This window comes from Cydia pomonella, chromosome 19 (genome assembly GCF_033807575.1).
Source record: "Cydia pomonella isolate Wapato2018A chromosome 19, ilCydPomo1, whole genome shotgun sequence".
Lineage (NCBI taxonomy): Eukaryota > Metazoa > Arthropoda > Insecta > Lepidoptera > Tortricidae > Cydia > Cydia pomonella.
In genome coordinates this window covers 6,949,585-6,977,488 of record NC_084721.1, presented here as the reverse complement: position 1 = coordinate 6,977,488, position 27,904 = coordinate 6,949,585, and the positions used below count along the sequence as shown (strand labels likewise).

The 27,904-nt window shown below is 39.0% G+C and overlaps 3 protein-coding genes across 5 annotated transcripts in view; 1 reads left to right on the top strand and 2 right to left on the bottom strand.

The window, feature by feature from the left end:
- The first annotated feature begins 1,586 nt into the window (after positions 1 to 1,586).
- LOC133528257 (G-protein coupled receptor Mth2-like) lies at positions 1,587 to 12,472 on the top strand. Its single transcript, XM_061865562.1, has 9 exons — positions 1,587 to 1,890; positions 4,402 to 4,725; positions 4,961 to 5,134; positions 5,880 to 5,995; positions 6,898 to 6,976; positions 7,050 to 7,207; positions 9,799 to 9,937; positions 10,458 to 10,547; positions 10,980 to 12,472. Exons 2-9 carry the CDS (start codon positions 4,445 to 4,447, stop codon positions 11,191 to 11,193), a joined length of 1,251 nt encoding a protein of 416 aa, XP_061721546.1. The 5' UTR covers positions 1,587 to 1,890; positions 4,402 to 4,444; the 3' UTR covers positions 11,194 to 12,472.
- The window catches only part of LOC133528254 (RNA helicase aquarius), a 111,869-nt gene continuing 96,423 nt past the window's right edge, over positions 12,459 to 27,904 (bottom strand). For all 3 annotated transcript variants that reach the window (XM_061865557.1, XM_061865558.1, XM_061865559.1), the window contains 4 exons: positions 27,011 to 27,181; positions 21,911 to 22,108; positions 13,451 to 13,627; positions 12,459 to 13,047 (listed from right to left, as the gene is read on the bottom strand). In XM_061865557.1, coding sequence (XP_061721541.1) covers positions 12,892 to 13,047; positions 13,451 to 13,627; positions 21,911 to 22,108; positions 27,011 to 27,181 — 702 coding nt within the window. In that variant the 3' untranslated portion in view covers positions 12,459 to 12,891. The remainder of the gene's footprint in view (positions 13,048 to 13,450; positions 13,628 to 21,910; positions 22,109 to 27,010; positions 27,182 to 27,904) is intronic.
- On the bottom strand, positions 24,616 to 26,215 carry LOC133528260 (uncharacterized). The gene has a single exon (XM_061865564.1). The coding sequence runs from the start codon at positions 26,053 to 26,055 to the stop codon at positions 25,102 to 25,104; it is 954 nt and encodes a 317-aa protein (XP_061721548.1). The 5' UTR covers positions 26,056 to 26,215; the 3' UTR covers positions 24,616 to 25,101.

Below are 27,904 nucleotides of genomic sequence, written 5' to 3'. Positions count from 1 at the left end.
GTATAAAAGTTAGTAATTAGCTAATTAGGATAACGTATAAAAAAAATTAAAAAAACATCTGTACATAGAGGAGGGGTATCGAAACCAGATTTACTTACATAACGAAATTAATGTTACTTATCTATTTTGTTATTATAGGTACTTAATACTAGAGATACCACGAATATATTATATATAGTACCGAATAAAGGTAATTTTTATATACTTATAGGTACATATAACTTTACTGTATTATGATTATTACGCTATAATTTAATTTCTTTCAGCAGTAATCAATTAATACATGCAGCGATACAGTCAACCGGGGTGAATTGGGATGAAAACGGGTATGACATTTACCTATTGTTGTTTTCAAACTGCTTACAGAAAAAAAAAATTATGTACATTATTTTAGGAGATTTTGCATGATACAATTTGTGGGGGTTAAGAGTTGAATCATTTTATTCGGAACTGAGGACGGGGGGTTGGGGCAATCTTCACATAGCTTTAACTCGCAAGTAACAAGGTACAACACGTAACAACAAGGTGGTTACAAGAAATTAGGAATACTACAGCGGCATTGATATACGGGACAAAAACGGGAAGAGAAAAATACGGGACGCGATACTTATGCGACGGATGGCAGCACCCAACTTATCTATTATCTTATATCTTATCTATTACAATTTCCATTAACGTGTGATCAAAATAAATACATTACGGACATGTTTTCTTAAGGACTACTAAGAAATATAAAAAAAAAATCCAAAAGACCGAATACCGCTTAGTCGCCGAATATGTATTCATGTGGCATCTCTTCAATACGCCCATCACGACTCGTATTCGTATAATAGGTATATTGAACTGATTATGTATGTAAAATAGATCAGTTCCGTTACATAGAATGCCGATAGACAATACACACTCCGGTAAAGACTACTACTACTACGGTAGAAACTAATATTATTTTTAATGCTACATCTTATTCAGTAAGAAACATTATTATCCACGAGAGTGACAAATTTTGAGTTGTTTCCTCATTTTAATAACTGGTGGAATTGACTTTTAAGAAATGATATTAAGTGATAAATATTTATTAGTGTTCATTTGCATTTGATTTCTAATATTTTACAGTTAGTATTTTCCTCTCGTTTTGTGTCTCACTCGGTGGCAAAGTTTGTTTAACCCTCGAGCTTCGAAACCTTCGCAACGCTCAAGATTCCATTTTCGAACCACTCGCCACCCTCGTGGTTTAATTGTGCAATTTTCGCTTGCTCGGATATCAATATTAGCAGAATAAGATTATACGACAAAAATAACCACTCTATTAATTAAAAGACACATAGCGATTTATAAGAGTTGGAATTTATTATCGCAAAATTGAAAGGAAAGATGTGCTCCTATTCATAGCTACCAAAGGCGATTTTATTCAATAGTTTACACGTGTGAAAGAGAAAGTATAACAATATTCTTGTTAGAGTAAGATAGCTTTAGTTTTGTTAATTCCAGCACCTACCTATAACATCATCCTTTTGTATTTTTTTTTGTTAACAATCTACTTTTGTAAATTCACTCTATTGGGGTGAAAGTCGCCCACTGCCGCAGCAGCCGCAGGCGGGGGCTAGTATTGCATCTATATGAATCAACGAGGCATTATTATGGTAATGCACTTGTTCAAGCCGCTACATAGACATTAACGACTCTGAGAAGTCTGAGTCCAGTCCGCCACAGCCTATCTCGACAAGTGCACGTCAGTCTAAAACATAATTGTTACAGATCAGTATAAGTATAATCATATTATAGCATTGTAGAAAGTGATAGGTATGCAGTGGTTTTTAAATTTTAAAACTAATAAAAATACTGTATTATTATTTGATTTACTTTCGAGGAAGTTTACGAGAAAAAAATAAGGTATGTAATCTACACGGCTGTTGTATTGTTATCAAACAATCACTTGGTCTTCTAGCCTCCTTAATTTTATTTGTACGAGTATAGTAACAAATATGGACTGTATTAATTGTCTGAGAATATATATATATATTTTTTTGTTTTTTTTTTGTATAGTGTAAACTAGTACCTACTGTTTACTGACTAGTTACTCGTACTTTTGTTTATTGGCCTTTGGATTAGCCGGCTGATTCGAACATAAAAATTGACATCATTTTGATATATGCGCGCTTCTCGTCGTACCTACCTCATACTTCAAAATGCAGATATATTTAGCGACGGTCTTGGTGCGTAGCCAACATGTCAATCGATTACACTCTGTAGCGAAACGAAACGCAACTGTAATTGTCGCATTAATAGAGAGAGATGACTACACTACGCTATGGGGCGTTAAAGATTGTTAATTTGTTATGTTGGCTAAGCACCCTGAGGAGAAATGTGAGGTCGAAGTGTTAGGACCTATAATAAAAATAAATAAACTGGTTTCACCGCCGATTAACGCACGTGGCAAGGTCATTTACCTATAACATGCTACGGATAACGTGCAATAGGAATATAACGAGACCGGTCTAGCGTAGTGGGTGCCCATGAAGCCGATGGTTCTGGGTTCAAATCCCGGTAAGGACATTTATTTCTGTGATGAGCACGGAGCACATTTGTTTCTGAGTCATGGGTGTTTTCTATACATTTAAGTATTTATACACCGTGTTTTTAATGAATTCCGTTAACTCCGGGGTATGGATAAGTACGTTTAAGGAAACTAAATGGAATAGTTAATTTTCAAAAAAAAAAAATTTTTTTTTTAGTTTTATAAAAAGTAATATAGCATTGTTGTGGCAGGAGCATTACATTTAATTCAACCAAACAATTTAAAAAATCAATGTCATTTCGAACATCAATTGTCCGAGATAGTATTTACGTTTAGTAGCAAATGTACAAACTCGTACTAAACACTAATCAATTAATATGAAAACAGGCCCTAAGACAAGTGTATACGGTCGTGAGCCTTATAAGATAAAAATAAATTATTGATTATCTCCAAAATGGAGTTAATTAGAGTACCGGTGTCTTTGAGAAAGTTACTTAATTTAAGCTCAAGAATGCACCCTTGAAATTAACGAAAATTTAAAAAAAACACGATTTATATTATACCTATATATTGTTGTTTAAGTATAGTCGTTCAATTTGAAGCTGGCCCCGAGCGGCTAATCTTTTGTCTATTGTTAACTAAAACCGCGCGTGCCACTACCTGCAAAAAAAGCGGCCAAGTGCGAGTCGGACTCGCCCATGAAGGGTTCCGTACCATTTATGACGTATTAAAAAAAAACTTCTTACTAGATCTCGTTCAAACCAATTTTCGGTGGAAGTTTGCATGGTAATGTATATCATATATTTTTTTTAGATTTTTCATTCTGTTATTTTAGAAGTTACAGGGGGGGGGGGGACACATTTTACCACTTTGGAAGTGTCTCTCGCGCAAACTATTCAGTTTAGAAAAAAATGATATAAGAAACCTAAATATCATTTTTGAAGACCTATCCATAGATATCCCACACGTATGGGTTTGATGAAAAAAGTATGGGGAACCCCCAAAATTTATTGTTTTTTTTCTATTTTTGTGTAAAATCTTAATGCGGTTCATACAATACATCTACTTACCAAGTTTGAACAGTATAGCTCTTATAGTTTCGGAAAAAAGTGGCTGTGACATAATCGGACAGACAGACGGACATGTCGAATCATATGGGTTCCGTTTTTTGCCATTTGGCTACGGAACCCTAAAAAGTCACGTCAAGATAGCTTACCTCTTTTCTAATGCTGAATAAAACGAACAACAACAAGCAGGACAATTAATTTACTAATTTATCGCCTTGTAACTGGACCGGTCTACTTTTACTGTACCGGCGATCAGATTTTAACAATATCTTATTAATTTGATATTAATTACTCTTTGATTTTTCTATTTTGATTCGATATCTCTCATCAAATTATTTTAAAAAAACACGACACCTGCTCGTAAAGGCTATCTTTATTCTTCAAAAACTGGTGAGAAAGTTGCGTTTAATCCACCAGAGTAGCAAAGTAATTTAATGCAAGTTTTAAGTTATTTCCTAATCAGCCATGTTTATTTCGATTTTATTTGTAATGTTAGTTAGTGTCCATATTTTGTGTTTCACTCAGTAGCAAAGTTTGTTTAACCCAAGTGCCTTAGAACCCTCGCAACGCAACGCTACAGATTCCACTTTTCGTACCACTCGCTCTCGTGGTTCAATTTTGGAATCTTTCACGTGCTCGGGTCAATATTAGCACGAGGGGTTAAACAACAACTTTACCTCCTTGTAAAACCAATTACTATTACAAATCTGATTTTGCCGGTATTGTTTTTGCCCCCCGCTGCGGCACTCTGAACTTTTCGTGTGTTTCGTATACTTAGTTAAATAGATGCATTTATTCATGTTTTCATTTATATTTCAGATATATTTAACTAGTCACTAGCCGGTAAGAAAAGTGGTAGAAAATGAAGATAATTATTATTAATCTTATGCTGATTAGTTCTTCACTGGCACTTAATGGCAGCTACTGTTGCTCCGAAAAACATGAAATATGGGTTGATGACAACAACTTTAATCATTGTTTGGACACGAGGACCAACGCCACCATGAAGATTACACTGAATTGTTTTGATAACTTGACATTTATAGTTTCAAACGAGTTCTTGCCATATAAGCTGAAGCCAGATGGAAGCTTAGGTATCCTAATGGGAGAAATATCAGAAGTCACATCAGTTGCAGTTGGCGAGTAAGTAATTATAAGCATTTACATTTTTGACTTCAAAAAACGTCCATATGACTGACGCTGATCTGACACATATCACTAAAAGTTATTGCTTCTCCATAAATGTAGATACCCCGCCCGCAGCACTGATCCAATACACAATTTCCTGCTATTAATGATTGGTCAATAAAAGTTTTCATTGGCTAAAATAAATCCGTACTTTCCCCCAACTAAATAAATACACCACTCACAATTTTAGCTTCTGCGTCGGGCGTCAGACTAATGACGGGGAAGAGTCTGAGGTGGCGATCATATGCCTGAGTGAGATGGAGCCTGAAATAGTGAGCGAGGAGGTGCTGGGGTACTGTATGGCGGTGTCCAGCGTTTTCCTCGCATTCACGGCGCTCGTGTATATGGCGTTTCCAGAGCTCAGGTAACCAAAAATTTTTCCACTCACATTTCTAACTCAAGCGTCGGGCGTCAAACTAAGGACGGGGAAGAGTCCGAGGTGGCGATCATATGCCATAGTGAAATGGAGCCCGAAATAGTGAGCGAGGAAGTGCTGGGGTACTGTATGGTGGCTTCCTCGCACTCACGCCCTTCGTGAATATGGCTTTTCCAGGGCTCAGGTAAACTCTGAATGTGACTGTTCTATTAGCTGTGTCAGAATAATATTTCTAATTGATGGCCACTTTGTGCGTGTATTGCAACCGAACCAACAAAATACAAGTAACAATTTTACTAGTCAAAAGATTCGCTGGTCTGGTCAAGTACCTACCGATGTACGCAGAGCTGGTAAATTACATAGGTACCTACTTTATAAATATAATTAAATTATAAAGTACCTAGATTTGCACTTTTGCAGCTCGCTTATACATGATAAAAAAAAATTCTCTCGGTGCAATTTCATGAAACCATACCTACAACATTAATGTGATTACACTCAAGGTTTCGCTCAACGAACTCCTAACCTCAACGATGCTTATCTAATTAAACCTTGAGCGTTAAGAGAGTTCAAAAACACGATGTTAGATAATTATCGTATCTATATGTATGTAAAACGTATCGTATTATCCTAAGCGCGACTTTTATTAAAAATAAAATAAACACAGTGCTTTGTTTGGTGACTAGGAAAAAATACTTTTGTGTAATAAGGGATAAAATTATTGTTGTTTCAGAGATCTACAAGGAAAGAGTATCACATGTTTATGCAGCACGCAAGCTGTAGCCAATGCATTATTTTGTGTGATGAAAGTGATGATATACTCTCACATGGCATGGTGCGCGGTGCGAGGTAAGAAAATCAATCAATAATCGGCCAATATCAATTAATTCAATACCTGGGATGTAGAAATTTATTCCCAATAATAATTTTCATCCCATAATATAAACTAGTGGGTATGTAAGCTGTAGAACTCGTGAAACCGCATAGTTTTGACATAAAAAAAAACTAAATATTGAATCGATTTTAAAATCTATGTAATTATCCAACTTGCTCACCAAATTTCACGTGATTCGGTTGAAAAATGCGACTGAAACGGAGACCTTCTCTTTTGTTCGGTTAATAAAAGAGAAAGAAGAATGGTGACTCAGGTCGGAGTTTTGGGATTTCCTGAGTAATTTGAAAGCTGAATCGAAAAAAAACCATGAGTCAACCGATGTAACCTTCACTGGTGAAAACACGCTACGACGTTAAAATACCTCTAAAAACTAGCTCCCTTATTCATAAACGTCTACTAAAGTTGACAAGCCGTTAATAATAGTTTGTCCCTTTCCGACGTATTGGTATGATGGAAAGGGACAAACGATTATTAGCGGCTTGTCAACTTTAGTAGACGTTTATGAATAAGGGGATTTGTCTCTATTTCTGGCTTTCTACACCTTAATCCTATTTAAAGAACGAAGTAAGATAGTGGAGTGCGGGTACTAAGCTAAGCTCTAAGAACGAATGGAAAATAACAATATACGCGATAGCAAGGGCGGATCCTTGGGTTGGGAGGACGGAGCGGTCAGGGAGGTCATGACCCCCCTGGGCTGGGTCTAGGACAACAGTAGATATTTTATTTGCGAAAAAACAGTAAGAATTTGACCGTGCAACCAGGTTCCTGACTATGAAGCTGGATCCACCCTTGAGAGATAGTTTGACTAATGCTCAGTGTTTTACACATTAGTGATCAATGTAACCATTGTTTTCAGGTTTCCTGGCCTATTACTTTAACATCTCAACGTTCTTCTGGATGAACGCATTAGCTGTACAAATTCTTATCAATATAAAGTAAGATTAAATATTTTTACCATTTCTTATGTTGTTGTTGACTTCGGAATTCAAAACAATATGTTCTTTTTAGGCATTCGTCGAGTAATGAAAGTTGGAGAAAGTTTATGTGGTACGCTTTGTATGCGTGGGGTGCGCCCGCCGTCCTCACCGCGGTACTGATCATCGTCAACTATCACCCTGGAGCCCCCATGCGGCCTGGAATAGGCCACAACCAATGTTGGTTTATTGGTACGTTGAAGCGCAATCAAGAAAATAACACGACTAAAAAGAACCGGCTTTACTGAATAATTTCAATCAACAGTTTCGCCTCACCAAATGGTGATAAATGACGATAAATATCTACAAAAACTATTAATAAAATATCAAACCACTATAGCTGAATACTTGCCTTCGATTTCTTCAACACCATAAGCACCGTAATCAAACCCTCACTGTATAATTTAAAAGATACAAATCGGTCCAGCCATTTTCAAGTAATTTGGGAATATGACATAAAAAAAGAAAAAAAGCGGCCAAGTGCGAGTCGGACTCGCGCATGAAGGGTTCCGTACCATTTAAGACGTATTAAAAAAAAAACTACTTACTAGATCTTGTTCAACATTTTACCACTTTGGACACACATTTTACCACTTTGGAAGTGCCTCGCGCAAACTATTCATTTTAGAAAAAAATCCGTAGATACCCCACACGTGTGGGTTTGATGAAATTTTTTTTTTTAAATTTTATGACTTATTAAAAAAAAAACTACTCACTAGATCTCGTTCAAACCAATATTCGGTAGGAGTTTGCATGGTAATGTATATCATTGTTTTTTTTTAGATTTTTCATTCTCTTATTTTAGAAGTTGCAGGGGGGGGGGGACACACATTTTTTCACTTTAGAAGTGTCTCTCGCGCAAACTATTCAGTTTAGAAAAAAATGATATTAGAAACCTAAATATCATTTTTGAAGACCTATCCATAGATACCCCACACGTATGGGTTTGATGAAAGATTTTTTTTTTAATTTTATGACGTATAAAAAAAAAAAGCTACTCACTAGATCTCGTTCAAACCAATTTTCGGTGGAAGTTTGCATGACAATGTATATCATATATTTTTTTTCGTTTTTTCATTCTGTTATTTTAGAAGTTACGGGGGGGGGGGGGGGACACATTTTACCACTTTAGAAGTGTCTCTCGCGCAAACTATTCAGTTTAGAAAGAAATGATATTAGAAACCTCAATATCGGTATCTATACCCCACACGTATGGGTTTGATGAAAAAAGATTTTTTGAGTTTCAGTTCTAAGTATGGGGAACCCCCAAAATTTATTGTTTTTTTTCTATTTTTGTGTGAACATCTTAATGCGGTTCATAGAATACATCCACTTACTAAGTTTGAACAGTATATCTCTTATAGTTTCGGAAAAAAATGGCTGTGACATAATCGGACAGACAGACGGATATGACGAATCTATAAGGGTTCCGTTTTTTGCCATTTGGCTACGGAACCTTAGAACCTTTTTAAACTGTGTACATATGTAAGAATTCTCAATATAAAGTCGCGTACCTCAACTGGTTGTGCTTCATCTTTTATTTAAAGCGCAGAAATAGCGGAGGTTAGGTAGTTAATTCAAGCCTTCGTGACGCTCGAATGTACTAATGAGATGTCCTATGAGAGTCAAAAGTTATAATAATAAGCCCCCAGGGCAGCCTGTGGCGAGCTGAATGGAAAGTGACGTCCCTTGGGTCCCATACCCCCGAGAGTCGGTCAGGCCCCTCTCTCCGGCTTGCCTTCATTGGCCGGCTGGAGTGAACACTGAGCAGGGGCCGCAGGACTCTCACCTCTGGCTTGCCTTTACCGGCCGTCCAGAGTGGGGTGTCAGAGCTATATGCTCGCAGGGTGGAAATGAAATATGCATAAGATGCGAGTTGGCACAGTGGCTGTAAACAGCCACTGGGTAGAAAGCGGCGTACACCTCTCCACACCCTGAGCCGCTCACGCAATGTTGTCCCCTTGTCGCTCTGTGCGAGCGGCCGTTTTCGGGGACTCATATTGTGAGTTGGCGAGTCACCACCTGTCCATTTTTTCGTGTTTTTTAACATATGATTAGGGCAGGTGCCATAGTCACCTCCATAGTCTTGGTTACCAGTCCACTAGCTACTCAACCCAATAGCCCGGTTTCTCTTTGTACCTTTTTCTTACAATAGTCCTACACTAACCGGGGCTTTTCCTTGGGTGCACTACTATAGTGCAAACAGAGATAATCGTCGGTTGGTGTTACATTACTTTTAGAGTAAATTTTCTTATTACAAGGGGCCTCTATGTGTTGGATTTGTCCCCACGCACGCCTTCCAAATGCCCGGGAATTTGTAAGATACATACAAATAATAAAAATAAAATACTTTTTTGTACACTACAAAGAAAAATACATGTTACAAACAAAGAAAGGACATAAGTGAGTAGGTAACAACAGGCGGACTTATCGCTAGAAAGCGATCTCTTCCAGACAACCTTCAGATAGCGATTCAGTGGCTAGAAATAAAGTTGTTGGGCAGTGCAAAACCACATAAGTGTAAAGTTTATAAAATAAGTAAATATAAACTACAAACAATGAGAAATAAACTACATATATTATATAGGCAACAATAATACACTACATATACCTACACAAAATACATAATGAGAATTCAAGCAAGAGAAAAATAACGACCAGGTAAGATAAAGATATGAGTGTAAGGACCATGACTAAGACTATGACCGAGTTATATTACTTAATTCTAATTTACATTGCGAAGTAAAGGGTTAAACCTAAGTCATCCTTCCTTATCTTTCCAGATATGAAACGCACGTGGATTTACATGTACAGCGTGCTCACGATTCTAATGGCGGCCAACTTGGCGATCTTCGTCTACGTTTCCGTCTTCTTGTGGAAGCACACGTTCTCGTCCTCTCACCTGCAGGCGCTGAGATATAAGTAAGTACCTACTACCGGCATCATATTACAAATATAAAATGTCTAGGAGGAACCCGAAGGATTTTATTCGTGTATTTTCGCTCATGTGCCCAAGCATTTCTCTCACCTAAGACGCGAATTATGCAGAGTCGGCGTAAGATGATAGTGCGGTGCAGGCATGATGGCGCTTCAAAATTTTCGCTTATCGTTATCGTCAGTCGTTACTTAACTAAGAAAGGTGTGTGAGAATTGGGAGTATACTAACACATTTTTTCAGCGCGGAATTTCTATGTAAATATTGACAGCTCAGTACAAAACTTAAGCAACTATCTTTCGCATTTCTTGGTATTTGCTGCTACTGTGTTATCGAATTGGATCAAATGTCGAATTGTGGGCTTAAAGTACTACCTCATTTTATCTGACTTAGAAGTCTAGATCATGCAGTTTATTTACGAATATAAATAAGTATGTATCAGATATTTGTAATTTGATCAAATTTTATTTATAATTTCAACTATTTCTATGGTGAACATGATTTCAGGTCATGGATGATGTTTCGACTGTTTATAATCATGGGTTTACCGTGGATATTCGAAATGGTCACCTCATTGACGCCTGTTCACACGTTTTGGTAAGTTTAAACTTTGTTAACGATTAGTTTATGCTTGACAGACTGTTTTTTCCATTTAATATTCCAACTGCATACAATGAAATGAATATATTTGGTGTATTCTCATTTGTGTCTATCCCACGTGATCACCGCCATACGGGAATGATTTATATGAAAACACCGATTCCCAACTTTGCTCGGCGGGGAAAAATGAGGATACACTGAATACTTGAAGCACGCCGCCGAATATATGATGCTCGTAATATATATTGACTTTATCATTGTTACAACAACCTCTATATGAAGCATATAAAAGTAGGTACTCAAAATTATTCCCCTCAGGCGGCGTACGTTATTTTTAATCATTGAAATGTCAACTTTAATTCAATATCTTATGGTTCAAATTTGATCAACTGAACCTGCCGCTCAAATAACAATAATTTAATATTCCAGGGTTATAGTCGACATCGTAAATTGTCTGCAAGGCCTGATTGTATTCCTAATACTAGTCGTGTTCCGTCGGCGCGTGATCAAGGCGCTGTACAAGAGGAACGCGCTGCTCTGCCTGGGCGGTCTGGCCGAGACCTACCTGAAGGGGGCAGACGATGAGGAGAATATCGTCACACCCACTGTAGGCGTGCCTATGGACGAAACTGGAGCAATATAATACGTTGCCTAAAACACAAGTTATCGTCGTATCAATGAGGATAAACGCAGAACGCTTAAAAAACATGTCATTAAAATCCAAATCCAAAGAAACATACACCACAAACTACAGACTTTTGGGGTGCCGATAGTAGGAGCCGTTTATAACCTCATTGTAAAAACCAATGTTATGTATGTTTCTTTGGATTTGGAGTTTAATGACATATATGTTTTAAATGATTGCAGCGCCACCTGCAGTAAGCTTTGCGCATTTGACCTCATTAGTTTCAGTGTCGCGAAGTTGCGCCGGCGGAAAAGTTATATCTGCCTCCCGTCGTGGCGTATCGTATCACTCCATTTCATACAAATATAATGAATTAGAGGTTTATGACATTTAACCCTTTAACGGGCAAACTTCAATTTCATATGGCAACAATGATCACCTTACAACAATGATTTTAAAGTTAATTTCAAAATGACTGGGTTACATTTTCCGTAATTACTGATACTCGTAAGACCGTTAAAGGGTTAAAAGCTCCAGGATTTGATATGATGCAGCTAACTCTACACAGACTGTGTAGTGACGGAGTGTGGTGGTGCCACCATAAACGCCAGGCCTGTTAAAATAGGATGTAATATAGTGGGAGTCCACACTTTGTTACTTCAAAGTCTGCAGAGTTAACTTGGTGCCACTCTAGTAGAGGTCTATCCTCTGACGCGCTTGCGCTATACCTATTTGGAGTACTTATTTGAGATAAACTTTTAAACTGTGTGCCCCCTCTATAGCATCTAGTGGCGCGCGTTTAAAAATAGTCCATCTCTTTCAGTATATACGTATTGAACTATAGATAAAACAATACTAGTCGCATAAAATAGTGATAAATATTAAAGGGGCCATAGCCAAGAAAAACTAATGCTAATTGAAAAGCAAGACTGTTTCGGATTGACGAACGAAAAGTGACGGTAATTTCCATACACACATTTACGATAGACATTAACGAGTGCTGGGAACCCGCTCAGTCGGTTCTCTGTTCGTAAGTAGCTTTCCTCTAAAAAGCGGGAAAATGCTTAAATCGGCTACGAGCGTAGCGCTACGAAAACATTGGTACTGTAATGTAGCAACGATATGTTTATATTAAATTAAGTGAAACATGGCCTCATGTTTTTCCCTGATAACATATAAAATTTTTATATGCTAACCTGGTAAGTCTAAACCGACCTTTGCCTTTTATCGTATAAAAGGCAGCTATTTGAGACAATTCCTCATGTTTTACAAATAAAAACCTATTTAAAAATGACAATGTTTATTTATTTAATCTTAAATTTCTATTTATTTCTAGATACAGCACACAATACAAACAAGCATGAAAATCACTGAATTAATATTCTAATCAGAATTCGTACGAACAAAACAGAACAAGTTTTAATCAAGTTTTAGTAGCAATGCTACTCACAGCTGTGCTAGGTAAGGAATGGTCTATGCCTTACTCGAAGCGTCAGTTTCGTCGCAGAGTCGAGTAAATCGTAGGCAATATAGGCATCTGGTCATAGGAAACATGCTCACAATGTGAGCCACAATCTGATTACGTATCGTATGTTGTTCACTGTCGGACTGTGCATTTGGTATTACCAAATATGTGAGACTTGGAGAGCATTTGCCTGGTAAAAGTTATCTAAGTACCTTGCCATTCGTGGGCCTAGGCTTCTCCGCTCATGTGGTCTAGTTGGGTTCGGGTTCATCGACCTCGTTGACGATCTGTGTAGGCTGGAAGTCGTCGTCGTCGTCGGCGCCGGGGTGCGACGGCACGAAGTGTCGCGGCTCGCGCGACTTGGCCGCGCGCGCCGTGCCCGGCGCCGACCAGGTCTGCTGGGCCTGCTGAATATTTAATCATATTTAAATAAGATATTTCACATAAATAAGACAAGATTTGGCACCGCAGGCAATTTGACATTGCAAACTATACTGATGTGCGACACGCGTTTAACGTTGCTCTAACAGCGTTGTAATAACGCAACGGCATTGCGTACTTAACAACACGTACTATGCTGTCATAGGTTTCCTATACTAGCACAGATGTGCAGAATTGGAACTAAGTTATAATTACAATATAGTAGAACATAATTCAACCCCGCAGTGTTGCTTTTTACGTTTTTACACTATTAGAAGGGAATGGCGCCCGTAAGTCAGTCAAAAACGGCCGCCTTTTTAAACTTAGTCGTTATTGGTCCGATTGCGTTTATAATGGAAGTGCGTACCAATTAAGTGGTGGAGTACGTACCTCTTGTCGTTGGTGATCACGCACGCGCTCGAGGTACATGTCGTACACGAAGCGCGCCATGTGCGGCATGTCGCGTGCGACAAGCGACAGCTCCTGCGGCACGGCGGCGCCCGCCGCGCGCTGCGCCGGGTAGCGCTCGCCTGGGACTAGCACCAGCTCCAGCGGCCGGGCTACCAACTGCAAACAGTTATCACATTGATATGGTTTTCGGATACGGCGCCAGTGTGAGAACCGCTTTATTGTACATTGTATGAAATGAAAAGACAAGCAAATAAAGAAACGTCTTGTTTCTTGAAGAATTCCTTCAATATATGTTAGTAGTATACAAGCATATGTTATAACTGACGCTGGAGCCATGTGAGTGTCCAGAACCAATTATATTGAAAAAAGTGCCCAGACATAACAATGTGGATTAATCAATGTCAATTGTTTCAACGACGCATAAACGTTAAATTAGGGTTAATACTCGTTGCAATGGAAATTGTTTTGGTTGTTTCGTGTAACTGTTTTGAACATGAAAGTTTAGGTATATGTAAGGTTGCCATACATCCCGTATATACGGGACTGTCACCGTATATAAGTATCGCGTCCCGTATATCAACACCGCTGTAGAATACGTATATAAATTGTCACAATTATCTCTGTTTAACCAAATTGTTTCTATACCTGCACGGTAACGACAAATTTTCCTGATTACTTCCCCATTGACCCGTATCCATTCCGAATAAGTATGGCAACCCTAGCTGTATATGCACCTAGACACAGACGAATTGACGACACGAATAGGCTATTTTACTAACAAACCAAATTACATACTATTTAAAACGATTTTTAAGGATTTTTTCAAATTCAAAAGAATTACCTAGTTTCTTCATGTAATCTTCTTGATTTCATGACTGCTGCGTAACTCTTCCTTCTCGCGTTATCCTGGCATTTTGCCTAGAGGGTAAATATAGGCCTTATTGTACCGTCTTCTTCTTTGTCCTCGCCTTTGTCCCGCTACACGTGGTCGGCTTTCTTAACCATGCCACGCCATTTGTTGCGGTCATATACGTCATTGCATCCTAATGAGAGAATTTTCATGTCCCTTTGGACAGTCGTTAGCCATGTGGCTAGCGGTCTACCACTTCCCCTTTTGCATGTTGCGATGGAAAGGCACTTCTTCACGACATAATCGTCTGGCCTACGCATCACATGGCCATACCATCTGAGTCTGGTTTCTGCGAGTTTATCAGCAATCGGAGCCACCTTTAGACTACCTCGAATATATTCATTGCGAACTTTGTCTTTTAGCGTGACACCACTCGACCATCTTAGCATTCGCATTTCGGCGGTGTGAAGTTTCTGTGTGTGTATATTCTTAGCAGCCCAAGTTTCCGTGCCATATAGTATTGCCGGTCTTATTGCAGTCTTATACACTTTGCCCTTGGTTCTTACTGGCATCCTTGCATCACACATAACTCCAGTAAGTTGGCGCCATTTGTTCCACCCTGCTGTAACTCTGTGCGTAACATCCGCGTCTATCGTACCATCGTCTGATATCACCGATCCAAGATATTTAAATTTGTTAACTTGTGGTAGCTTAATATTGTCTAATGTGATATCAGTATCGGTTGGATGCACGCGGTTAAAGTGGCAGACCATGTATTCTGTTTTTGTCCTACTTATTTTTAATCCATTATTTTCCAGGGCTTCCCTCCATTGTTCCAAACTTTGTTGAATGCTGTGCTTACTGTCAGATATCAACACAACATCATCAGGCCTTATTGTACCGTACCGTACTAATAACCGTAACCGGCTGGACTAATGTCCGGTTTCCTTCACCGAAAGCGACTGGTAAATATCAAATGATATTTCCTACAGTTCCGAAAACCTCATTGGTATGAGCCGGGGTCTGTGCCCGCGCCATTGCTTATTGCTTACCGCTAGGCCACCAGCGCTTTAATATCTAAAGTCTGATATATTAAAATTATACACACAGATTGCATATGTAAATATTTAATATGGTTTGATATGACATTTATATATATATATATATTTACCAAATTTCTATAAAGAGAAGTAGCTACTGTATGTAATTGCATGATTTCTATAGTAATCTAAATTGTATTTTTTTTCTTATTTAATGCATGTTAATTATAAGATGTAATGTTTTGAAAAGATGTGTCCCGCCGAGTTTCTTGCCGGTCCATATTGGGATACCCTCCTCCAATTGAGGGGGGACTTAAATCTTCTCGGGTCAGAGGTGTAGGGTTAGAGCCGGTGTAGCCTTATTTGACGTTCATAAGCGCATTGTAATATGCCTATTTGAATAGTAAACTATCTTTATCTTTATTTCTGTGATAAACTCCAAGGTCATACAAAACCAGTTTGGCTATGATAGCTACACCCAAGTAATTTAAAAAAACATGGACAAAACGATGATGTAAGCTTATATGACTTTGCGAATTCCTTTTGCGAACGGAGACGCACTCGTAGATGGTGTGTACATATTTGTAACAAATGACGCCGCTATAATAGCAACAACACTCTTAACTGATCATTGCTGTCGCTGCAGTAAGGTTTATTGGTCCATTGTCAGTTCACGAATGTGGTTGAAAGTACAGTCAGCATCAATAGTAGCGGATGAAACAACTCGCCTAATGTATCTGCCACCCTGGATAACTTTTCCAAATAGAGATAAATCTCTACACTTCGCGTTCAAAAGTATGTATCTGTTACAATCTAATTGCGCCTTCAGTTAATTTATTCTCAAACACATGTCAATTGGTTCTGAATTAAATACAATACCAATCCACAAAGCAGGCTTCGTCACACAAAAGTAGTATCCACAACAGACTTCGTAAAAAAAAAAAAGTTTTCTAACGGCCCAAACGTCCATATATCTACCTGCATATAGAGACCATTGACGTATATCTAAGGACGGGTCTTACGGGTACGGGAATTCGAGCCAATCGTGCAGTCTAACGCCACAACGCGATTGGTTGATGAGTTCGCATCATGCGCGCGATTGGTCGCAACGCGTTAGACTGATTGGCTCGATTCGTGAGTAACTCCACTGAACTACCATTCTTAGGCACGTAAGGCCCGTCCTTATATACATGTCAATGTTAAGGACATATTTTATTTCATTTTGTTACGCTGTTATAGAACAGTAGGTACTTTTGACGTAGGGTAATCCACTACCTTAGATGCTGCCTGTACATGTACGGTAATATACATATACTATAAACAAAAGTATGTCGGCCCTTCCCAACGAATGTTTGGGTTTATTCGGCAACGAATTACGTAGCAGCGACTATTTTCAGTTCAGTACGTCCGGCACTGTAAAAAATGTATATTAAACAATTTTATCTTCTGTAAAATTTTAACGCTTTCTAGTAAGTAAATTAACCCATACCAAGGCAGAGCCAATGTTTAGGCTATTATATATTTCTTAGAAATCTAATTCGATTAATCTAGGTACCAAAACCATGCTTTCTGACGTGCGCGCCTAACGCAAGTTACACTACCGCTTTGATATGATTGCTATATTTGGGTGTGACTGAATAAAAACAGGACTTGTATTATTTAATCAATTGTATTCAAATGACAATTAATATACGCACCCGTAAATGTTAGTTTACATAACTATTCCAACTAATTGAAAATACGATTGTACAAAATGACCTCCCTATTAATCTCTCTTTAAACTTTATAAGACATTCATAATTTATCTACTTAAATGTACAGTTAGTATGCTAACTTAAAAAGCTGTTTTCGATTTGATACTACTGCCATTATTACCAGTGAAGCACTAACACCGATAACGCCGAGTAATATCCAGAGTCCAAAATTATTATGGTATTTTTGAACTGTCATAGGGAGTTCTCATTTATCGACTTCCGAATCTTCCAATACACATCTATCGATACAATGTAGAATAACAAACATTAAAAAGTTATAATAGTTCACGCATATTTGACTGTAAAAGAAGTAATTTAAATAGATAATATGGAGAAAAGGGTGAGTACTATTTTTTTTTAATTTATTCATATCACAACAAATCACACAAAGGACTTAATACTAAGATACACCACTGAAACTTGTTAAAAGAAGTTTATGCGTGGTGCAAATGCATCACTCCGCTCAACTACATGCTTAATGTGTAGTAAATACGTAAGTACAATTAAGGAAGGTGTAGATATATAGGCAAACAAACGTATAGCAGGCAACACTCGCCATCACACATTCCCGTCCGTTATGTAAGATGAAAATTCTTGAATCCATTTTAGAAGTATTTTTATTGCCGAGGCTGTTTTTATAAATATCTTCTGGTAGGTTATTCAGTATACTAGGTTCTATAAAGATATTAATGGAATATTTGCTAGCTCTAAATATTTTTAATGTGAAATTGAAAAAGAAAAACACGGAACTGAAGTAATTAAATGTGAAACTATAAACTATAAGTTTTCATTGCTTTTATTGCACATCTCTATTTCGCATTTTCAACTACTTAAAAGTTATCTGTAAGAGATCGCTCTTCGGCGATAAGACCGCTTGTTGTTTACGTTTACTTTAATCTTTTTAATGTGTTGTATTCTATATTGTATCGATATGAGTATATCGAAAGTCGATAAATGAGTTGTCCCTAATAACAATTCAAACTGCGACGCGAATTCTGGCCTCTGATAATATCAAATCAAGTTCAGGTTTTTATGCGTCTGGTGCCGCTTCTACTCAAAGATAATAAGCTCGATGCCGTCACCGCCTGAACTAAGACTGCCTGTCATGATTTTACGGTTATTACTCTGACAGAAGAATATAAAAACCGGCCAAGAGCATCTCGAGTTATTTTTGAAGGGTTCCGTAGCCTCTAACAAACCAAACTCCGAAAACATACCACCGGGCACAACCTAAAGGTCCTAACAACCTAACCTAAAATGCCGGGACAACGCGAGGAAGATGATGAGAAGTATTAGAACAAATTAAAATATTTTCAGGAAATAGTAGAAACACGACTATATAAATTATGAACTGAAATAAATGTCATATACCAAGAAAAAGTGACCAAACCCTCCAGTGCCCCAGGTTGGAATTGAACCAGCGTCATCTGCTATCGCGGCAGGTACCTGAGCCACTCGGCCACCGGGGTCACGGCGGCAGAGGTCGAATTACTTTCTGGCTTTATTTTATTATTTAATCTTTATTGCATAATACATGAAGGTACAAATGGCGGACTTAATGCCTTACGGCATTCTCTACCAGTCAACCAATGGGTTAAACCAGAAAGATTAAGTAGGTGCAGTGTCTTTTATAAGGCTTATGGCGCCTCTGGCCATTAACAACTCGGGTGATTCCGACCTGGTGACTCAGCGAGTAGACTTGGTGAGCGAGTGGCTCAGGCACCTGCCGCGATAGCAGAGGATGCTGGTTCGATTCCAGCCTGGGGCACTGGAGGCCTTGGTATTTTTTTCTTATTATATGACCTTTATTGCAGTTTATGATATTAGGTATTGCTACTTTAAATTCTATTGATTTTCCTGGGCCCTGTGCTGTGAGAAGAGAGGATGGCAGTTTTAGACTCCGCAAAAATTGAAGATCTTGTGGCTACACCCAATATTGTCGGCGAAACAAAAGCTCACCGTCTCTGCTGGCTTGGCCACGTTTTGTGAATGGAGGAGGATCGCGGCGCTAAAAGGGTATACCTGGGACGCCCGTTAGGGCGCAGGCCTATCGGATGTCCCAGATATCGCTGGGGCGATGCTGTTGAAGCGGACTTGCGTGATCTCCAAGCCGATAACTGGCGGGAGATGGCACAGGATCGAGACAACTGGCGTGTACTCGTGTCGGAGGCCAAGACTCATTTTGGGTCGCTGCGCTATTAATTAGTAATAGTAGTAGATTTTCAGCAGAACGAGTGGACAGTATTTTTTTTCCCATGAAAGATAAATGAAACAGTAAGTGTAACCATGTAACAGAACCCTTAAAATTAGATAATCAAGAATTTGGCGTGCCAATTTGTAGCATGACCCAAAGGAACTAAATGAATAGGGAGTATTACTGCAATGTTTTGCCGCCAGAGTGCAGCACTAGCACCTTTCGTAAACCATAGAGTAACTTATACATACTGTGCCTTAAACTGTTTTTGACAAGTTTTCACAGATAATAAAATATGACATTGATGCATCAAGGCGGTTCGTTTCCACCTACAGGGAAACGCGAAATCGAAGTTTAGTTATCTGTCTCTTCATCGCTCGAATACTCAAAAGTGATAGAGAGGTCAGATAACAAAATTTCGATTTTCTTGTTTCGCGGTAGACCCTCACATTGTGATGGATTGTGGTAATGGCGCCAACTACGCAAGAGTTTCGCGTAATATTTATTCCCTATTAAGGTGTAGCGGGGCAATCCTGACTGCAAGAAATTTCAACTAATAGAAATATCTTCCATGTTTTAGGTTAATAACCACAGTGCCATATAATACGAGGGTGAATAAAAAAATGTGACCGCTGACTGCAAAACGTCCCACTTTGTCGCTTGCCATAAGGACCAGATTTGCTTGTATGTTTATACGAATAACTTGTCTAAGCGTCCTTATGGCAAGCGACAAAGTGGGACGTTTTTCCGGACACGGTCACAAATGATGAATGAAGTATGAAGGCAATTAATTGTCAGTAAAAACACTGTTCATAGTAGCTAGCGGTACTTTATAACTTACTGGTCGAAACTGCCCCGCTGTACCTTAGTCATCGGGTACAACATTATTGAACCCTAACTTTTTATACATTACGTGGAAGACGAAAATAACTAGTCGTAATCAAATATTTACTGACCGACTAAAGTGCTTAAAGTTCATATGCTAGTTTATATTTTATACGTGGAAATACCACGAACAGGCATCTGGCATTTAAGCAACTTCTAATAATAAAATAATAATTCAGGCTATATACGTCCTACTACTGAGCACAGGCCTCCTCTCATGCGCGAGAGGGTTTGGGCTATAATCCCCACGCTAGCCCAATGCGGGTTGGAGACAACACCTTTGAATTTCTTCGCGGATGTATGCAGGTTTCCTCACAATGTTTTCCTTCACCGAAAAGGTAGTGGTAAATATAAAATGATATTCCGTACATAAGATCGGAAAAACTGATTGGTACGAGCCAGGATTTGAACCCGCGACCTCCGGATTGAAAGTCGGACGTCCGATCCACTCGGCCACCACCGCTCCAAACAACTTCTATTTGAAAATATCATGATATCATATTGCATCGAAATGTGGCGATGGCCGTTTAGTGCCGTTATATATGAACTTCCTACAAGCCATAAATAATGATTTGTCGGTCCTCATATGTTAACACTCCTTGTCCTTATCTAAGATTTCAAAAGTAAGGATAGGCGCGGATTCATATAATGCCGAGCGAACATGCGCACCAAGGAACTAGCCCATTTCGTAGTGTTTTTTTTTATACTACGTCGGTGGCAAACAAGCATACGGCCCGCCTGATGGTAAGCAGTCTCCGTAGCCTATGTACGCCTGCAACTCCATACACATGCGCGTTGCCGACCCTAAACCCGCCCCCCCTCGATGAGCTCTGTAAACCATCTCACCAACCAACCATCAACCAACCAAACCATCGGTCAACCATCTGATGATGTGCTGTGTGATGGTGTGTTCGTAAGGCGCATCTTTACGAAGTAATATATAAGTCAATAGTCCTTATGTTACGTTGACATGTATGTTTGTTAAAAATAAAAGGTCAACTAATAGAGATTATGCGTTTATCCAAGGACGGCGCACCGACGACTAAGGATGCGTCATGCGTTTTGTTCTTTTATCAAGGAGTTATAAATGGTAAGAGATCTAAAGTTTAAGATGATGTCACGAATTTGACAGCTGATGTGGATGGCGCTCAATGGCCAAGTACATTTTACTGTAGCTCTGGTTGTCAAAAGTTGATGTTTGTTAATTCCGTATCTACCACAAAACATGGCACCATATGGAATCAAAGCATCATGTAGTTCAGTTGTCAAATTCGTGGTCGGGGTATTTTATTTTTGCTAGAATTTACACCTGCTTCGTCGTTGTATTTGGCGTCGGCCTCTGCTCAGGCTCCCCAAAAGACTGTCCCCCATTAGATCGTAGGATTACTTCTGATCCTTGTACTTAAGTCTTCCTTCGCTTCAAGAACACATTTTCCCAAAAGTCCATTGAAATAACGCTTTATTGTAAATGTATGAAATATGTGACGGGGACTTTCAAGGGGCTGGTGGAGCTTTCAAACATTAAAAAACAACACACACAAGGATCGAATAATTAATCATACGATGCTTTTCTGAGGAGGTCATATGATCCAGCGCTGCCTGCTCCTTGCATTTTTCAGACCGTTGATCTTGGCTTTTACAAGGGTATAATTGCGCTGCGCTATCAAAGCACAACGGTCTCAGTTCCTGACAATGATACTGGCACTCGGTACTGACCTGGTTAAAAGTGGGCTGCAGTTCGAAGCAGTTCCGGAACAGGTTGGCCCGCGCGAAGATATACAGTCCTAGTCGGGCGCGAGACGCTGCCACGATGAGACGCCGAAGGTCACGCACGTGGCCCACAGCCTTCGTGCGCACCAGTGACACCAGCGCGATGTCGTTCTGCTGCCCCTGGTATTTGTCCACCGTCGTCACCTGATACAAAAATTATGTAGCTGTTAACAAAAAGGGAACCGATATAACGAAATGAAATATAAATATTTTATTATCTACGAGTACACCAACAGTTCAGTCAGCAACAGCAAAGAGGAAATGCTACTATGTATAGGAAAAAAGCTAAAGGCGCGCACTCCCATCCCCCTCCCTGCGAGCGGATCGAAAGCGTGATGAGTACATTGAGCACACGAAGCCTAAATCGCTATTCGCTATGTGCACGACTGACACGCAACCTAGCAGCCGCAAATTTAGGGGAAAACGTCAATTCACTACATCTTATAAAACTACTCCAAAACCAAAAACTACTGAACGGATTTTTATACGACTTTTATCTATCAATAGAGTAATTCTTGAGGAAGGTTTAGGTATATAACTTGTTAAGGTTTTGTGTAACTTGGTTGAAATATAACGATGTTGTCGGTAAAAATCACACTGGCTGGGAGCTTTAATCGTTTAATCGTAACAACATAATGTATGGCGGGGTTGTCTCTCTTTTATGGGTCTACAAAAAAGTCGCGATGTTGAATGTCTATCTTTTAAGGAAAACATACTATACTCATTCTTAACTTCTAGATAATAAAGATCACATAATATGTGGCGTTTGCAAAAAGAAATACGTTAGTTATATTAAGCATTCCAAACAGGTTACAATGGTCCCCTACACCATACAATTTAAATGAATATTTCAGGAGTAATTGTAAATTAAAATTTCATTTCGAGCCATATAACTTGTACGAAACGTTAAACACGCTATACGCAGTTAGTTCTAATTTTTAACACCTTATGCGCTGGGATCGCTTTATACTTACCCCCACCATGCACTTCGCACGGTCCCAATAAGAGTGACTATAATATTTGAGTATAAGTTCATTCGAGTTTTCCTGGAACCCGTAAGACCAGAAAATAGTTATTTACGATACATGTGCAGGAAATAGGAAATTCGCACATGTATCGTACAACGTTTTACAGTGCATATGACCCTTTAAATTTTCGACATAGTTACATAATATGCTAATTTACGTACTAGTGCGGAAAAGTAGTAAACCTGTAAAAGCTTTTTTCAAATAGTCCCGCCGTTTTTCGGGGACTATTGTCTGAATTAGCGAATATAGAATCAGGACGAAACGAGTTAAAATATTCTGAAGGTGGCTAAAAACTTAATCACGTCAACACACACGTCAATAAAGACATAGACATAGGTGCTAATTGATGCGATAATATGGATGTTTACAGTAGTAATTTTCATCATAAGTTCTTGTTAATTTCTTTAAGTAGGAAGTGCCTTATAACAAATTCATACTTTTTTGGCGATGGGTAAAGTCCAAAGGAAATAAGCATTGTTGTGTGTTTTGTACTAATGTGACTAAATAAGAAGTACACGTGTCAAAATTACCTTAATCTAAAGGGACTGTCTCTCATTAAATGGGTAATGAATGAAAAAGTAGCTTTTGTGTTATTTGAAACCTTCCTGTTACACATGACTGATAAAATCATGCATTATTGTAACCATATGTATTTTTATTTTTACAAATAAAGCGCCGGTAAATATTAAAATTACGTGTGGGGAATTCATAAACCGACCCGGGAAAGACCTAAGTATACCTATATCATTAAACCATCGTAATGAGTGTTTTAAATAAACAAGAGACATTTCGGATAAAAATATGCATTATTGTTTTTTAGTCAAATTAATTAGGTTGACCGGAACGGCAATAAAACCTCAGATAGCGCTATCCACAGGAATTCCTAAACTCAGTATAGTTAATATTTTCCTTTTAAGTATGTATGTAGTGATAATATAAAATGTAATAATTGAAGTATTGCAATTGTGACTGTTCTTATAGGGAGAGCCCCTAAGGGGGATTTAAAAATATGGGACATATAGTTATTACAGAAGGTTAATGATACGAGTATATGTGATTTACATTTATTGATCGATCTTGCATTTTTATATCGCGGAAAAAATAGTCTTTTTACAAGCATAATCCTACTAATATTGCAAATATGAAAGTTTGTATGTTTAATAACGTATGGCACATAGATAGTATATAATCTAGTAAACTTTATGCCGAGATTCATATCCTAAGGGGGTTACAATTTGGTAAGAGAGTTCTTAGGTCTCTCCGCCCCTTAGTACTCTCATGGGGTGCTAATTAACGACTTCTACGAGGACAAAGTCACGGGTAGAGATAGTTATCTTAAGAACTTATCTGTGTTTTGAATTGACACATTTTTAGTTAGGCAATCTGATAGAGCTGGACACCACTAATCGAAAAGTTAACTTCGTTAATCGTTAATCCGTTAAATAAAAAGTTAACTTCGTTAAACATTAAAACGTTTCGTTTCAAAAGTTTTATCGGAAGTTAAAGTTAATCGTTAACTCGAAATCGTAAATATCCGCACAATAGGAAATAAAACTAGTAGATATAATGATAAATTTTGATTTTAATTAACGACTATGGTCTCGAATAGTAAGTAAATTTAAAAAAATCTTTATTCAACAAAAACACGTAAATTATGATCAAAGCGATGGAGCCTCCCTGTAAGCAAAATAAATGCTTGTGTTGGTTAAAGTAAGGTAAGTAAGTTGTTATATTTGCCTCGCTCGCACCCGTGTATCTTATATGGCAACTTCTCAGGTTGCCGCGATCGACTCTGTCATACTCTCGTAATAACAAAATTAATACGGCGCACGGGGTAAGCAATATTAGACTCTTAGTCAGTAGTACAAGCGCGCGACGATTCGCGCTATGTAAAGTTGCATTGCATACAAACCTAACGCAAACTAGTCGGAACGTGATATTTGTGTGAGTAGGTACTTAGGTATTCAATTCAATTCAATTCAATTCAATATTTTTAATTCGAATAATACAATCCATATTAGTGTTAGTACATAGCACAGCAAAACTTATAAATCTATGTTAGTGTCACCTATAACAACAAACAAAAATAAAAATAATAATAAACATTAATTAAAAGCGGCGCGGTGCGGCGAGCGACGGCGCGTGCAGCCGTAGCCGTACCCAGCGCGCGAACAAAGGCGAGTCCCAGCGCTGCGCCAGCACGTTTAGAATACTGTTTGGGCTACTGCGAAGACGGTTTAGTAATGACGCACACCGCTTTCTAACTATTGCGTCGAAACTATCAGTGTGCGCCTCAGCAAACATAGTTGACGCACTGCAGTAACGCGGCAGCCCAAACAGCACTCTAAACGCGTTATTGTATTGCACGCGCAGTGCGTTGTATGCCCGCTGCGTGAAATTGACCCACAGATTGCACGTGTAGAATGTTTGGCAGTATGCTTTAAAAAGCGTTAACTTCACTTCAGTACTACAACGAGCAAATCTGCGGGCCAGCATGTTACTACGAATACACAACGCCCTGCGCTCCCTCTCCATGTCATCATTATCTGACATGTTTTCTGTTACCCAGTGGCCAAGGTACTTAAACTTCTGTACAACTTTTAAAGCGGTACCACAAAGGGTAACAGGTGTCATTTTGTATGATTTTGGTCCGGCTTTAAATTGCATTACCTCGCTTTTCGAGGTATTGTACCTTAACCCATGGGCAACTGCATATGATTCACATGTCTTCACCAATCTCTGCAGTGCACCAACCGAGGGGCTCAGCAGCACCATATCATCCGCGTAGCTGAGATTATTAACACACACCCCGTCTACGTGACATCCGACATAGGTACTGCTGAGCTCCTCGATTAGCTCGTTCATGTATAGATTGAACAGCTTAGGTGAGCTCAACCCCCCTTGCCTAACCCCGCAGTTCATCCTATACACGTCAGAGTGCACGCCGGCCCATTTTACAGTATTCGACTGGTGGCCGTACCAATATTTAAATAAAGCTGTGACCTCACGAGGTACGCTGGTACGTTCGCGTAACTTATGCCATAGCTTGTCATATGCCACCATGTCAAAAGCTTTTGACAGATCCAAGAAGCAGGCGAAGACTGGCGTCTTACGAGTGGTGTAGTAATGGACAGTCTGCTTGAGACACAACACTGCGCTTTCAGTAGATAAGCCCGGCCTAAAGCCAAACTGATCATCATGAATGTTCAAATGGTTGGTGGTTGGTTGGTGGTGGATGGTATTAACGATTAACGGACTTAAGGAAAGTTAACGGAAGTTGACAAGTCCATTACAGTTTTTTAAAGTTAACTTAAAAGTTAATCGGTTACTAGAAAACTTAACTTCGTTAATTAACGATTAATGGATTAACGGACTCCTGCCCAGCTATGCAATCTGACTAGCGACAATGAGGTCGACCAATGATGGGATTGTCGACGCAGCGCTTGTCGATAACGTCCCGTATGAGGTGTGTCTGTGTGTGTACCTGGTCTACAGATGAGGTAATCTGACTAGCGACAAATGTTACCTTATGAGGTCGACCGATGACGGGATTGTCAACGCCAAGCTTGTCGATGACGTCCCGTATGAGGTGCGTCTGTGCGTGTACGTGGTCTACAGATGAGGCAATCTGACTAGCGACAAATGTTACCTTATGAGGTCGACCGATGATGGGGTTGTCGGCGCAGCTCTTGTCGATGACGTCCCGTATGAGGTGCGTCTGTCCGTGTACCTGGTCTACAGATGAGGCAATCTGACTAGCGACAAATGTTACCTGATGAGGTCAAACGATGACGGGGTTGTCGGCGCAGAGCTTGTCGGTGATGTCCCGTATGAGGTGCGTCTGTCCGTGTACCTGGTCTACAGATGAGGCAATTTGACTAGCGACAAACGTTACCTTATGAGGTCAACCGATGACGGGGTTGTCGGCGCAGAGCTTGTCGATGATGTCCCGTATGAGATGCGTCTGTGCGTGTACGTGGTCTACAGATGAGGCAATTTGACTAGCGACAAATGTTACCTTATGAGGTCGACCGATGAGGGGGTTGTCGGCGCAGCGCTTGTCGATGACGTCACGTATGAGGTGCTTCTGTCCGTTGTACGTGGTCAATATGGATATCCTCTCTGCGGGCCAGCCGATGATCCGCATGTACATGAATACTGCTACGACATATTCTGCTTCAGCCAAATTCTGGAAAATATTGATAATACATTATTCACCGAAAAATACCAGCGATGGTAGCATGGTCGTGTTTTTTTTTGCCTGTCGTGTCATGACACGACACACTCACCTCACTTTCGCACTTACATACACATACTTGTTAGAAATACGAGGCGATGAAATTTGCGACCATGCTACTGCCGCAGAGGGCGCAGAGTAATATTATTCTGGCTCTGGACGCATTTTACTGTCCTCTACGTTTTGGTTTTTTAATTTTAAAAGATAAATTGTTGGACGCTTTCCGTATTTTATTTACGAATACAATGTGGATTTTTCATAACATAAGAAAAATAAAATCTTGTTCGTTTGAAAACATCTTTGGCGACGTGCATCTTGACATGTATACACTTGTATAGATATACATTTATATACGTGATTCATTTTAAGGCTTATCAGGAACAAAGGCCACATGTTACCCAGATGGAATATCATATTTTCATATCTATGACTTTGGTGCACGGATATATTTATGTTGTGATAGTCTGAGTATTTTTTAATTGTTTTAGAAGATTACGATGAAGTGTAAATCTATTAATGTTGGTTATATCTAATTTAATAACACTAACGATTTGAAACTAAAGCCATTAATTTTAGACGTGAAAATAATAAGAAATCAACATCAATAACATCGATGTTTAAATAATTGTTATACAACTCTAATAACTGTGTTGTTGTACAACTGTTGAATGGGGG